This window comes from Salvelinus sp. IW2-2015, unplaced genomic scaffold (genome assembly GCF_002910315.2).
Source record: "Salvelinus sp. IW2-2015 unplaced genomic scaffold, ASM291031v2 Un_scaffold16523, whole genome shotgun sequence".
Lineage (NCBI taxonomy): Eukaryota > Metazoa > Chordata > Actinopteri > Salmoniformes > Salmonidae > Salvelinus > Salvelinus sp. IW2-2015.
This window is the reverse complement of record NW_019957626.1, coordinates 18,231-33,978: the sequence shown is the minus strand read 5'-3', so window position 1 is coordinate 33,978 and position 15,748 is coordinate 18,231. Positions and strand designations below refer to the sequence as shown.

Below are 15,748 nucleotides of genomic sequence, written 5' to 3'. Positions count from 1 at the left end.
TGACGGCATGCTCTTTCGTGTGTTCATATTTGCGCAGATACTGCGCATGCCACATGGATGTTCTATCGATAATCAGTTAGGTTTCAGCATTTGTGTCATGCAGATGTATGGTTTCTTCATTATTCTGCGGATTTAATTTTTGGATAGTGCAGCCTAATGTTAACTTTTTTTGTGTGTTGGATAGGATATCATTGTGATGAGCTGGTCTTGAGTTCAATCTAACGTTACCTAGCTAGTCTTTCTCGCAGAATTCAAAGGAAGGGAAAAGTGTCGACGGAGGCACTCAAGTCCACACGATGAATAACAAACCTGGGAAAAAGCAAAGCAACACAACCAATAGGACTAAACAGTCCAACACTAATGGGGTTACTTTCAACTCCATCCGAATAAAAAAAGAACCAGGAGACTTTGAACGGAAGGAAATTGGTGACCATTCCAAACGTCCTTTGCTGGAGAAGCAAAAGCACGTCAAGCAACATCAAACTACGTCCAACCAAGCGACCCGGTATAGCAAGATATCGAGGAGCCCTGTGGTGATACTAACAAAATTGTCAAACGTAAGATGAGTTAGTAGTCTTTCCCCAACATGTGACTTTTAGGGATGGATCGAAATTTACAGAATGGTTACCTGGAGGAAAATCTAGTCCAGGGGAAGGTCATGTAATTTATGACGTTTCCATTTTTCTCAGTGTTTTAGAATGAGTTGCTTATAAGGCTATATATCGACGTGCTTGATGCTGCCCCTCATCTCTGATTCTCAGCTGGGCACTCAATATCAAGTGAGCATATTGGCTATTTAGTGTGATGCACAGAGAAAAGTAATATTTCTAAGATAGCTGCTGGGATGGTGTAAATACAACTAGGCTGCATTATACACTGCAATGAATATTCCAACCCCGAGCCCTGGCCTGCTCTGCTCTTGCTGATCTGCCTAACCAATGGCTGTGCTGTTTAGGCCTACGGTGGCAGTTCAGCAAGAGAGTCAAAGGCTTTTTCCACAAATACTTTTTGATTAGACTTAGTCCAAAAGATTAACTATCTTGCTCGCGGACTAGCGTATATCCTGTGTCCTGTTCAGTTTGAGAAGGAGAGTGCGAAGATGAGGAGGACCAGAGGTCAACTTTGATAGCTTGCGACTACTATATTGTTTTTAATTAAATGAATGATGTTTCTTGCCCATGGTGTATTTATCAGCGTTATTGACCTCACAATAAACCAGATTTGAGTAACTTCCATTGTGCTGAAACTAAAGCCGCAGCACAATCAATCACAAATGGACAGCTCATAAACAAATTATGTAAAGTGTTGGTCCCATGTTTCATGAGCTGAAATAAAAGATCCCAGAAATGGTCCATATGCACAAAAAGCTTATTGTGCACACATTTGTTTACATCCCTGTTAGTGAGCATTTCTCCTTTGCCAAGATAATCCATCCACCTGACTTGTGTGGCATATCAAGAAGCTGATTAAACAGAATGATCATTATGCTGGGGACAATAAAAGGCCACTCTAAAATGTGCACTTTTTGTCACACAACACAATGCCACAATTGGCATGCTGACTACAGGACTGTCCACCAGAGCTGTTGCCAGAGAATTTAATGTTAATTTCTCTACCATAAGCTGCCTCCAATGTTGTTTTAGAGAATTTGGCAACACCAACTTTCTCCCGCAATAGGTATGGCGTCATGTGGGCGAGTGGTTTGCTGATGTCAACGTTGTGAACAGGGTGCCCAGTGGTGGTGAGGTTATGGTATGGGCGGGCATAAGCTACGGACAAGAAACACAATTGCATTTTATTGATGGTAATTTAAATACACAGAGATAATGTGACGAGATCCTGAGGCCCATTGTCGTGCCATGCATACTCACCAGACATGTCACCCGTTGAGCAAGTTTGGGATGCTCTGAATCAACGTGTATGACAGCATGTTCCAGTTCCCACCAATATCCATCAACTTCGCATAGCCATTGAAGACGAGTGGGACAACATTACACAGGCCAAATCCAAAGATCAGGGCCTAATTTATTTTAATAGACCGATTTCCTTCTATGAACTGTAACTCAGTAAAATCTTTGAAGTTGTTGCATGTTGCGTTTATATTTTTGTTCAGTGAAGGTTGTTGGTTTATGCTTACTGTGGTTTCTTCATCTTTCTAATCGATAAGGTGGTGCTTAAGACTCTTCTGAGAGAAACTAAAGTGCGTTTGGTGAAGGAGGAGACAGGAGCCAGGAGGGATGAAGACAACGATGAAGGTAGGACATGTACATACTCCAGTCTACACCCAATACTGCAGTGAAAATGGGTGATAAATTACTGAAGATTTTAATTTGATGTCAGCAGGGATTATTTCTTTATTCTTGAATTAGGAAAATTACATTTCTCTTTTTTTATTTGTTCCCTCTCCCACCCCATAGGGAGTGAACATTATTCACAATAAGGGTTAGATGAAGAAAATCAGACCTCTAATGAAAATGGATGGCCTTCCTTCAGCAAAATATATTTAACCTAAACCCTCCCTGAACACTGTAAAAAAACAAGTGACCCTCCCTTATACCCAAAATAAGAATGAAAACACAAAGCGGGTAGCAGAAAACATGCCTAGCATTTACCCTCACTTCTTGGACAGACTAGAGCCTTACATATGTCGTTTTATAAACTGTTATTCGTCCTGTGTGCATTAGATGGCAACGCAGGATTTTTTATAGCACACAGGGCTGAGGGCCCAAAGGTTCGCCGTGGACAAGAGTTGGGGTGGAAAGATCTCCTTTATTGTAAAATCATTGCATGAATCTGTCACTGTGACTTCAGGTCAGAGAAAAAATTGCCTTTTTATAAACATTTCATGCAATTGTACATATTAGCAGAATATTTTTTAATACCACACAAATTACAGGCTAATAAGAATGTACAGAGAGATAGGCCTATGTGTTAATCTTATCATATTTCTCTAATGCCAAATCAGTGTGTCTTGTTTGCAATGAAACTGTCCCTGTTTGCAAATAATTAAATCTGAGACATCATTAGGAATCTGAGCATGGTACTTAAAAAAATTAGGCCTATCTTTCCACCCCAGACAGAGTAGTACTACCTTTCCACCCCAGACAGTAAGCCTACCTTTCCACCCCAGACAGTAAGCCTACCTTTCCACCCCAGACAGTAAGCCTACCTTTCCAACCCAGACAGAGTAGTACTACCTTTCCAACCCAGACAGTAAGCCTACCTTTCCAACCCAGACAGAGTAGTACTACCTTTCCAACCCAGACAGAGTAGTACTACCTTTCCAACCCAGACAGAGTAGTACTACCTTTCCAACCCAGACAGCAGTAGTACTAACCTTTCCAACCCAGACAGAGTAGAACTACCTTTCCACCCCAGACAGAGTAGCCTACCTTTCCACCCCAGACAGAGTAGACCTACCTTTCCAACCCAGACAGAGTATACCTACCTTCCACCCCACAGAGTAGGCTACCTTTCCAACCCAGACAGAGTAGACTACCTTTCCAACCCAGACAGATATGACTACCTTTCAACCCAGACAGAGTAGCCTACCTTTCACCCAGACAGAGTAGCCTACCTTTCAACCCAGACAGAGTAAGCCTACCTTTCCAACCCAGACAGAGTAGACCTACCTTTCCACCCCAGACAGAGTAGGCCTACCTTTCCACAGACAGAGTAAACTACCTTCCACCCCAGACAGAGTAGGCTACCTTCCACCCAGACAGAGTAGGCCTACCTTTCCACCCAGACAGAGTAGCTACCTTTCCAACCCAGACAGAGTATAGACCTACCTTCCACCCCAGACAGAGTAGGCCTACCTTTCCACCCCAGACAGAGTAGACTACCTTTCCACCCCAGACAGAGTAGGCCTACCTTTCCACCCCAGACAGAGATAGGACTACTTTCCAACCCAGACAGAGTAGACCTCATTTCCACCCCAGACAGAGTAGGCCTACCTTTCCACCCCAACAGAGTAGACTACCTTTCCACCCCAGACAGAGTAGACCTACCTTTCCACCCAGACAGAGTAGGACTACTTTCCACCCCAGACAGAGTAGGCCTACCTTTCCACCCCAGACAGAGTAGGCTACCTTTCCAACCCAGACAGATAGACCTACCTTTCCAACCCAGACAGAGTAGCCTACCTTCCACCCAGACAGAGTAGGCTACCTTTCCACCCCAGACAGAGTAGGCCTACCTTTCCAACCCAGACAGAGTAGGACCTACCTTTCCACCCCAGACAGAGTAGGCCTACCTTTCCACCCCAGACAGAGTAGACCTACCTTTCCACCCCAGACAGAGTAGCCTACCTTTCCACCCAGACAGAGTAGACCTACCTTTCCAACCAGACAGAGTAGGCCTACCTTTCCACCCCAGACAGAGTAGGCCTACCTTTCCAACCCAGACAGAGTAGGCCTACCTTTCCACCCCAGACAGAGTAGACCTACCTTTCCACCCAGACAGAGTAGGCCTACCTTTCCACCCCAGACAGAGTAGCCTACCTTTCCACCCAGACAGAGTAGACCTACCTCTCCACCCCAGCAGAGTAGCCCTACCTTTCCAACCCAGACAGAGTAGCCTACCTTTCCACCCCAGACAGAGTAGCCTACCTTTCCAACCCAGACAAGTAGCCCTACCTTTCCAACCCAGACAGAGTAGCCTACCCTCCACCCCAGCAGAGTAGCCTACCTTTCCAACCCAGACAGAGTAGGCCTACCTTTCCACCCCAGACAGAGTAGACCTACCTTTCCACCCCAGACAGAGTAGACCTACCTTTCCACCCAGACAGAGTAGGCCTACCTTTCCACCCAGACAGAGTAGGCCTACCTTTCCACCCCAGACAGAGTAGACCCTACCTTTCCACCCCAGACAGAGTAGCCACCTTTCCAACCCAGACAGAGTAGGCCTACCTTTCCACCCCAGACAGAGTAGACCTACCTTTCCAACCCAGACAGAGTAGGCCTACCTTTCCACCCCAGGCAGAGTAGCCCTACCTTTCCACCCCAGACAGAGTAGGACCTACCTTTCCAACCCAGACAGAGTAGGCCTACCTTTCCACCCCAGACAGAGTAGCCCGTACCTTTCCACCCCAGACAGAGTAGCCTACCTTTCCAACCCAGACAGAGTAGGCCTCCTTTCCAACCCAGACAGAGTAGCCCTACCTTTCCACCCCAGACAGAGTAGCCCTACCTTTCCAACCCAGACAGAGTAGGCCTACCTTTCCACCCCAGACAGAGTAGCCTACCTTTCCACCCACAGAGTAGGCCCTACCTTTCCACCCCAGACAGAGTAGGCCTACCTTTCCAACCCAGACAGAGTAGACCTACCTTTCCACCCCAGGCAGAGTAGACTCACCTTTCCACCCAGACAGAGTAGACCTACCTTTCCACCCCAGCAGAGTAGACCTACCTTCCACCCCAGACAGAGTAGACCTACCTTTCCACCCCAGACAGAGTAGACCTACACTTTCCACCCAGACAGAGTAGCCTACCTTCCACCCCAGACAGAGGAGCCTACCTTCCAACCCAGACAGAGTAGGACCTACCTTTCCACCCCAGGCAGAGTGACCTACCTTTCCACCCAGACAGAGTAGACGACCTTTCCACCCCAGCAGAGTAGACCTACCTTTCCAACCCAGACAGAGTAGACCTACCTTTCCACCCCAGACAGAGTAGACCTACCTTTCCACCCCAGACAGAGTAGGCCTACCTTTTCCAACCCAGACAGAGTAGACTACCTTTCCACCCCAGACAGAGTAACCTACCTTTCCACCCCAGACAGAGTAGACCTACCTTTCCACCCCAGACAGAGTAGACCTACCTTTCCACCCCAGACAGAGTAGCCTACCTTTCCACCCAGACAGAGTAACCTACCTTTCACCCCAGACAGAGTAGCCTACCTTTCCAACCCAGACAGAGTAGGACCTACCTTTCCCCCAGACAGAGTAGACCTACCTTTCCACCCAGACAGAGTAGACCTACCTTTCCACCCCAGACAGAGTAGACCTACCTTTCCACCCCAGACAGAGTAGACCTACCTTTCCACCCAGACAGAGTAGACCTACCTTCCACCCCAGACAGAGTAGCCTACCTTTCCACCCCAGACAGAGTAGACTACCTTTCCACCCCAGACAGAGTAGGCCTACCTTTTCCAACCCAGACAGAGTAGACCTACCTTTCCACCCCAGACAGAGTAGACCTACCTTTCCACCCCAGACAGAGTAGACCTACCTTTCCACCCCAGACAGAGTAGCCCTACCGATGCAGAAACATTTAAGCTTTAACTGCTGGCTACTCTTCTTCTGTGGTTTAACCCAATGAGAGAAGGTAACAAGTGTTTCCCCAAAAGCTGTCTGGGTTTAAATATCTTCTATTGTAGAGAAGGGGAATAGCTTTATCATTTGATAGTGACAGAATTAGATTACTTTACAGCTTGTTTCTAGCATAAAGCATCTCGGACCAAAGCGCTGTTATACATCACTTTATTTAATCAGATCTGTTTTACTTTCCTAAATCTTAAGCTAACAACGGTAGGCCTGTGTGTTTTGCCATTTTCTTTCATACCCTCTCAATTTGAGTATTGGTTTTAAATTAACAGCCCTTCACTGACACAGAGGTATGCTATTTAAAGAGGGGATATTGGGTGGAGGAATTGACCAATAAAATCTATGGATATAGCAGCCTATATAGCCTAATTAGGCTGTCAACAGGTAGGCCTACCTCGTTTCTTAAATGGGAAGAAATAGGCTCCAACACAAAGCCCGATTGTTGTTAGTAAAGTCTAATTAAAATGAAGACTTTGAAATTATGCCTACTGGAATGTTCCTACTTTCTGCACCATGAGCCATTTTCCATTGTGGTGCGGCTGCTGCTTCAAGTTTCAGCACCACAATGTAAGTTACTCCAATCTGGCTTATTGTGAGGTCAATAACTCTGATAAATACATCACGGGCAAGAAACGTATTGTTTTTAATAAAAATATATTATASTAGTAGCAGGCTATCAAAGTGTATCTCCGGTCCTCCTCATCTTCACGCTCTCCTTCTCAAGCTGAACAGAACATAGGCTATTCTGAGTTCAAGGCCTAATCACCTCTTTATCCCTCTCCCTCAGTCTCTTCTCCGCAGTTCTTTCCTTGTCCACACTGCACCATCTCCTTCACTGACTGTTACTTCCTGGAGAACCACATCAAGACCAAACACCAGAAGCAGTACCTGGCCATGTTGAAAAGCCACGTCTCAAAGAGTAAAACCGTGTATGCCCCCACACACAGCTGTCCCCAGTGCAGCTGCATGTTCCATACCCCACGACAGCTACACATCCACACCCGCCAGGCCCACCCCTCTGCCCTTCCCCAGAAACCTGCCCGTCCCCCCAGGGTTCCGGGGAAACTCCACCCCTGCCCGCAGTGTGCCCGTAGATTCCCGTACCTGGGCACCCTGCTGAAGCACTGCAAGAATTTGCACAAAATGGCTGTTTTTCGCACCGATGGTCACATCAGTTGTGCTGACTGTGGGAAGAGCTTTGAGAATTGCTGGGGACTAGGGCCACACCAGTGTCAAGAACCAGAGGGCACTAAACCTAAGGACACTAAGACTGTGGTCTGTCTGGAAGTCGGCTTCCATTGCTCAGAGTGTGGTAAGATCCTCAGTACTCCTACGAGCCTGGACACTCACATGCGCATCCACACTGGAGAGAAGCCGTACGAATGTAAGGAGTGCGGCAAGCGCTTCTCAGAGAACAGCGGTTACCGTTATCACTCGTTAATACACTCGGGGCTCAAGCCGTTCAAATGCCAGGACTGCGGGAAGACTTTCAAACGGAAGTCGCTCCTCTGGACTCACCTGTCGGTTCACACTGGTGAGCGGAAGTTCTCCTGCACCCAATGCGATAAGCGGTATGCAAGCAGGGCCCATCTGAAGCTTCACCTGCGAACACACTCGGGGGAGAGACCTTTCAAATGCACCGTTTGTGGTAAAGACTTTGCTGACAAAGCTTATCTGAAAACACACCTGAAGATCCACAGCAACGAGAAGAACTACCACTGTGGGGTTTGTGGGCGGGCGTTCCTGAGGCTGGGGTTGTTGAAGTTACACATGCGCTCACATACCGGGGAGAGGCCCTACCACTGCACAGTGTGCGACAAGAAGTTTTTCCGACTCTCACACCTGAAGAACCATCATCTGACTCACACGGGTGAGAAACCATACACCTGTACCGAGTGCAGTAAAAGCTTCACTCAGTCTGGGGATCTGTCCAAGCACAAGCTCCTACACACTGGGGAGAAGCCATTTGAATGCCCTGAATGCCCCAGCCGGTTTAACCGTTCTGGTTCTCTGACCAGTCACATGAGGACCCACACTCACCGTGATATAAAGCCATACTCCTGCCAAGAATGTGGGAAGAGCTTTTATGAACAGAGTCACGTCAAAGTCCACATGAAGACCCACACAGGGGAGAGACCGTATCCCTGCCCCCACTGCCTTTTCAGCTTCACTCGGAAAGCACATCTCTCCAAACACCTGCCTAGATGTCGTAAATGATCATGGTTGGCATTTTTTATGACACCTTTTTATTACGAAATTCATTGTATTCATAGGAATCACTTTTAGATTAATCCACCACAGTGAAACAATAACGTTATATAGTCATGGAATACATTGATACATTATTATACTGAGCAAAAATATAAACGCAACATGTACAGTGTTGGTCCCATGTTTCATGGGCTGAAATATAAGATCCCAGACAATTTCCATACGCACAAAAAGCTTATTGCTCACAAATGTTGTGCCAAATTTGTTTACATCCCTGTTAGTGAGCATTTTTCCTTTGCCAGGATAATCCATCCACCTGACAGGTGTGGCATATCAAAAAGCTAATTAAACAGCTTGACCATTACACAGGTGCACCTTGTGCTGGGGACAAAAGGCCCTCAATGTGCAGTTTTGTCATGAAACACAATGCTAGAGATGTTTCTAGTTTTAAGGGAGTGTGCAATTGACTTGCTGACTGCAGGAATGTCCACCAGAGCTGTTGCCAGAAAAATGCTATGTTAGTTTCTCTACCATAAGCCGCCTCAAGTCGTTTTAGAGAATTTGACAGTACATCCTACCAGCCTCACAACCGTAAACCATGTGTATGGCCTTGTGTGGGCAAGCGGTTTGCTGATGTCAATCTTGTGAACAAAAGGCCCAGTGGTGGTGGGGTTACGGTATGGGTAGGCATAAGCTATGGACAACCAACACAATTGCTTTTTATCGATGGCAATTTGAAGGCACAGAGATATTGTGATGAGATCCTGAGGCCCATTCTCGTGCCCTTCATTCGCCGCCATCACCTTGTGTTTCAGAATGATAATGTACAGCCCCATGTCGCAAGGACGTGTACACAATTCCTGGAAGCTGAAAATGTCCCATGGCCTGCATACTCACCAGACATTTCACCCATTGAGCAAGTTTGGGATGCTCTGGATCAATGTGTATGACAGCATGTTTCAGTTCCCACCAATATCCAGCAACTTCTCACAGCCATTGAAGAGAAGTGGGACAACATTCCACAGGCCACAATCAACAGCCTGATCAACTCTATGCGAAGGAGATGTCACGCTGCATGAGGCAAATGGTGGTCACACCAGATACTGACTGGTTTTCTGATCCACACCCATACTTTTTGTTTAAGGTGTCTGTGACAAACAGATGCATATCTGTATTCCCAGTCATGTGAAGGCCATAGATTAGGGCCAAATTAATTKATTTTAATTGACTGATTTCTTAATATGAACTGTAAATCTTTGAAATTGTTGCATGTTGCGTTTATATTTTTGTTCAGTATAGTAGATCATAGTTACATTGTTTTGTTAATGAACACCCTTTTTAGTACTTTTTTCATTTCATTTAAAATATTATTACTGTATGCTGACTCCTTGTAACAACTGATGGTGACAAAGCCTAAGAAAGAGAAACTAAAGTTATCAGTCAGCGAATTGATCAGTCTGCCATCTGAATTGTATGGCTCAAATCTTGATTGTGTACACTAATACAAAATGATTCAGTCAGTTATCCTCAGAAAAATGGCTTAAAAACCCCCCCCCCCCTCCCCCCCCCCCAATGTCGACCAAATATTAGGCATTGTTAAAGAAATACACTAATTTGAACTGTTTCCATCTGAACTAGGGGACGCATAGCAAATACACAGTGCATTCGGAAACTATTCAGACCCCTTGACTTTTTCCACATTTTGTTACGTTACAGCCTTATTCTAAAATTGATTAAATCATTTCCACCTCAATCTACACACAATACCCCATAATGACAAAGCAAAAACATTTAATAATTTCTTTGCAAAAAAAATATCATATTTACATACTGTAAGTATTCAGACCCTTTACTCAGCACTTTGTTGAAGCATCTTTGACAGCGATCACAGCCTCAAGTCTTCTTGGGTATGACGCTACAAGCTTGGCACACCTGTATTTGGGGAGTTTCGCCCGTTCTTCTCTGCAGATCTTCTCAAGCTCTGTCAGGTTGGATGGGGAGTTTTGCTGCACAGCTATTTTCAGGTCTCTCCAGAGATGTTCAACCCGGTTCACGTCCCAGTTTTGGCTGGGCCACTCAATGACATTCAGAGACTTGTCCCGAAGCCACTCCTGCGTTGTCTTGGCTGTGTGCTTAGGGTCGTTGTTCTGTTGGAAGGTGAACCTTCGCCCCAGTTCTGAGGTCCTGAGCACTTTGGAGCAGGTTTTCATCAAGGATCTCTTTGTACATTGCTCTTTTCATCTTTCCCTCGATCCTGACTTGTCTCCCAGTATCTGCCGCTGAAAAACATCCCCACAGCATGATGCTGTCACCATGCTTCACCGTAGGGATGGTGCCAGGTTTCCTCCAGACGTGACGCTTGGCATTCAGGCCTGAGAGTTCAAACTTGGTTTCATCAGACCAAATAATCTTGTTTCTCATGGTCAGAGTCCTTAAGGTGCCTTTTGGCTTACTCCAAGCGGGCTGTCATGTGCCTTTTACTGAGGAGTGGCTTCCGTCTGGCCACTTTACCATAAAGCCCTGATTGGTGGAGTGCTGCAGAGATGGTTGTTCTTCCATCTCCACAGAGGAACTCTGGAGCTCTGTCAGAGTGACAATCGGGTTCTTGGCCACCTCCCCGACCAAGGCCCTTCTCCCCCGATTGCTCAGTTTGGCCGGGCGGCCAGCTCTAGAAAGAGTCTTGGTGGTTCCAAACTTCTTCCATTTAAGAATAATGGAGGCCACTGTGTTCTTGGGGACCTTCAATGCTACAGACATTTTTTTGGTACACTTCCCCAGATCTGTTCCTCGACACAACCCTGTCTCGGAGCTCTACGGACAATTCCTTCGACCTCATGGCTTGGTTTTTGCTCTGACATGCACTGTCAACTGTCAACCTTATATAGACAGGCCTGTGCCTTTACAAATCATGTCCAATCAATTGAATTTACCACAGGTGGACTCCAATCAAGTTGTAGAAACATCTCAAGGATGATCAATGGAAACAGGATGCACCTGAGCTCAATTTCAAGTCTCATAGCAAAGGGTCTGAATGCTTATGTAAATAAGGTATTTCTGTTTTTAATTTGTAATACATTTGCAAAAATGTATAAAAACCTGTTTTGCTTTGTCGTTATGGGGTATTGTGTGTAGATTGATGAGGGGGAAATGTAATTACAGCCTTATTGTAAAAAAATGGAAGGGGTCTGAATACRTCCGAATGCATTGTATGACGTCCAGCCCTGATGTCCCCTTTCCTTTTGCCCTGTGAACCAGATGTGTGAATAAAGGTCAGGCCCTCAGCACGACTCCTCTTTTAAGACGTCAGAACACACCGCAGCACACCATCTCACATAGGCTTCATTACTATGACCTTTAGAACACAGAATGAGAGAGGCCAGGAATACTGGGAGAAATGGGATTCATAATTGGAAATTGACTGATTCGAAGATGATGTAATTGTAACTTGTGCATTGTACCTGCCTGTTTTGTGTTTGTTTTCAATAAAAACAAATAAAAGGATGAATCATTAAGCCTACATTATAGGCTATTTGCCAACAAAATCTGGCAATTTCATAAAATAAAATATTCCTTTATGTGCAGCATTGTACAAAATCATAGTTTATTTCCTCTGTAATGTATGGTTCAATTATTTCCCACCATAGCACTTGCATTATATCCTTAACAGAAAAACATCTAAATACAGGTATCGACAGAGGCAAGATGCTGATGCCACATGGGTAGCGTTGGCCCATCTCTGGTGACATTCCGTGTCCTCCTTCTCACCCCCCTTCTCCTTCACAGCTTCTAGACATCTCTGGGTCTGCAGGTGAACCATCTGGCCACTCAGCTCAAGAAAAATCTAAATAATGAATTGTGTCTGTATCATCATGTCAAGTAACCACACAAACACCTACAGTGCCTTCAGAAAGTATTCAGACCACAGGAGGTTGGTGGCGCCTTAATTGGGGAGGACGGTCTCGTGGTAATGGCTGGAGTGGAATAGTATCAAACGCATGGCTTCCATGTGTTAGATGCCGTTCCATTAGCTCCATTCCAGCCATTATTATGAGCTGTCCTCCCCTCAGCAGCCTCCACTGATTCACACCCCTTGACTTTTTCCAAATTTCATTGTGTTACAGCCTGAATTTTAAATGGATTACATGGAGATTGTGTGTCACTGGCTTACACACAATACCCCGTAATGTCAAAGTGGAATTATTTTGGGGGGAAATCTTTACAAATAAATGAAAAGCTGAAATGTCTTGAGTCCATAAGTATTCAACCCCTTTGTTGGGGGCGGCAGGTAGCCTATTGGTTAGAGCGTTGGGCCAGTAACCGAAAGGTTGCTGGATTGAATCCCCGAGCTGACAAGGTAAAAATCTGTCGTTCTGCCCCTGAACAAGGCAGTTAACCCACTGTTCCCGAGTAGGCCGTCATTGTAAATAAGAATTTGTTCTTAACTGACTTGCCTAGTTAAATAAAGGTTAAATAAGAAATCACATAATACTGTGTGTGCAATAATAATGTTCACCATGATTTTTGTATGACTACCTCATCTCTACCCCACATATACAGTTATCTGTAAGAACCCTCAGAGGAGCAGTGCATTTCAAACACAGAGTCAACCACAAAGACCAGGGAGGTTTTCCAATGCCTCGCAAAGCAGGGCAACTATTTCACCATGAAGCCAAAGCACTTTAAAATGGTTACAGGGTTTAATGGCTGTGATAGGAGAAAACTGAGGATGAATCAACAACATTGTAGTTAGTCCACAATACTAACTTAATTGACAGAGTGAGAAGAAGGAAGCCTGTACATAGTAAAAATATTCCAGAACATGCATCATGTTTGCAATAAGGCACTGAAGTAAAACTGCAAAACATTTGGGCAGAGAAATTAACTTTATGTCCTGAATACAAAGCTTTATGTTTGAGGCAAATCCAACACAACACATCACTGAGTACCACGACATATATTTTCAAACATGGTGCTGGCTGCATTAGGTTATGGATATGCTGGTCATCGGCAAGGACTAGGGAGTTTTTTAGGATAAAAAGAAATGGAATAGAGCTAAGCACAGGCACAATACTAGAGGAAAACCTTGTTCAGTCTGCTTTCCAACAGTCACTGCTGATAAATTCACCTTTCAGCAGGACAATAACCTAAAACACAAGGCCAAATATACACTGGAGTTGCTTACCAAGACAACATTGAGTGAACTAGTTACAGTTGTGACTTAAATCAGCTTGAAAATCTATGGAGACCTGGAAATGTCTGTCTTGCAATGATCAACAACCAATTTGACAGAGCAAATAAAAAGAATAATGGTACAATATTGTACAATCCAGGTATGGAAAGACTCACCCAGAAAGACTCATAGCTGTAATTGCTGCCAAAGGTSATTTTAACATGTATTGACTCAGGTGTGAATACTTATTCTAAAAACATGTTTTCACTTTGTAATTATGGAGTATTGTGTGTAGATGGGTAAGAAAACAAATAAGTGAAGGAGTATGAATGACTTCTGAAGGCACTGTAAATAAGTAACATTTCATACAAATATAAATTATTTATTTTGTTGAAGTTTGCAGTTGTGGGCGTTGATGTCACTTCATGACCTTTGCCCTTTCACTGACCTTGATGACCCTCCACTGTGGTTTGCTGTGAGGCGGCTGATGGGCGGGACAGGGTGTTAATACCACCTTCTCCCCCTGGGCGTCAAAGCACCTTGACCATGGAGTTCAGCTCACAGTGGTGGAGAGAGAACAGACAGGGAAGTAAAACTCTAGTCTTTATCACTACATCAGCATCATCATGACGTTTTGATTTAGGAATTTACGATCTGCTCTCACAGTCTCAAATATCATAATCATCATAATCACCACCATTATCATCATCATCACCACCATTATCAGGATCATTACGTCATTGTCATCATCACCACTCAACATCATCATAATCACCACCATTATCAGGATCATTACATCATTGTCATCATCACCACTCAACATCATCATAATCACCACCATTATCAGGATCATTACATCATTGTCATCATCACCACTCACAATCATCATAATCACCACCATTATCATCATCACCACCATTATCAGGATCATTATCGTCAACATCATCGTCATCATGATTATCATCATCGTCATCATCCTCATCATCATGGTTACCTGGTACCCGTTGCTGTTGCAGGGTGCTATGGACCCCGTCCTCCAGGGTAATCTGCACAATAGCCAGTGCCAACATTGTACAGCTTAAAAAATACAGGCATAATATGTTACAGGATACATGTTCAACATACAAGAAAAAAACACATTATATTAATCAAATAAAAATACAGATAAGGCTATTCAAAGTGGGTGTGTGTGTGAGAGAGAGAGAGAGAGACTCCTACCTCCCCTGAGAGTGAAGGTCTGTCCTGTGGTATATAGATGTCTGGGTAGACGTCAGTCAGGAACCAGTGGAAGTTTCTGCAGCCCGGTCTCTTCTTCAGTCTGACTAGCTCTAATGTGAGGACACACACAAATTCATTTGAGATCAATGACAATCTCTCTCTCTTTCGCACTCTCACTTTCTCTCACGCTCACACACACACACACACACAGACAAACACACCTATGGATACAAACCACAGGAGGTTGGTGGCATCTTATTTGGGGGAGATGGGCTATTGGTAATGGCTGGAGTGGAATGGTATCAAATATATCAAACACATGGCTTCCATGTTTATGATGACACTCCATTTACTCCGTTCCAGCCATTATTATGAGCTGTCCTCCCCTCAGCAGCCTCCACTGATATAAACGCATGCACACACACACACCCCCTATCTGTCTGATGATGTGATCTCTCTGATAGTAGATCTTCCAGCCAGGTATCAGCGATGCGGATGTTGTTCCTCTGGAGGATGTCCTGGTCAGGGAGGGGGTAGGACAGGTGATGGCGCCTCAAGTGAGCCACTCTGGAGCAGGGGACCACCTCCATGAAATCCCCCACACAACTACACCTGGACAGAGATACACAGACAGATAGCCAGTTGACAAACAGACTGTTGACAGACATAGAGACAGACACAGACAGGTGGCAAACACGGAGACCGACAGTTGGCAGACAGAGACAGACAGTTGATAGATTTAGAGACAGACACAGAGTTGACAGACAGACAGTTGACAGATATAGTCTCCATTGAGTCCACTCAGACTCCATTACTTTTGCTAC

General features: G+C 45.0%; 1 protein-coding gene across 1 annotated transcript; it reads left to right on the top strand.

Moving 5' to 3' along the window:
- Nucleotides 1-26: 26 nt before the first annotated feature.
- Nucleotides 27-12,048, top strand: LOC112080828 (oocyte zinc finger protein XlCOF6-like). Its single transcript, XM_024146763.2, has 3 exons — nucleotides 27-557; nucleotides 2,168-2,255; nucleotides 7,113-12,048. The coding sequence occupies exons 1-3, from the start codon at nucleotides 297-299 to the stop codon at nucleotides 8,540-8,542; spliced, it is 1,779 nt and encodes a 592-aa protein (XP_024002531.1). The 5' UTR covers nucleotides 27-296; the 3' UTR covers nucleotides 8,543-12,048.
- The last annotated feature ends 3,700 nt before the right edge of the window (nucleotides 12,049-15,748 follow it).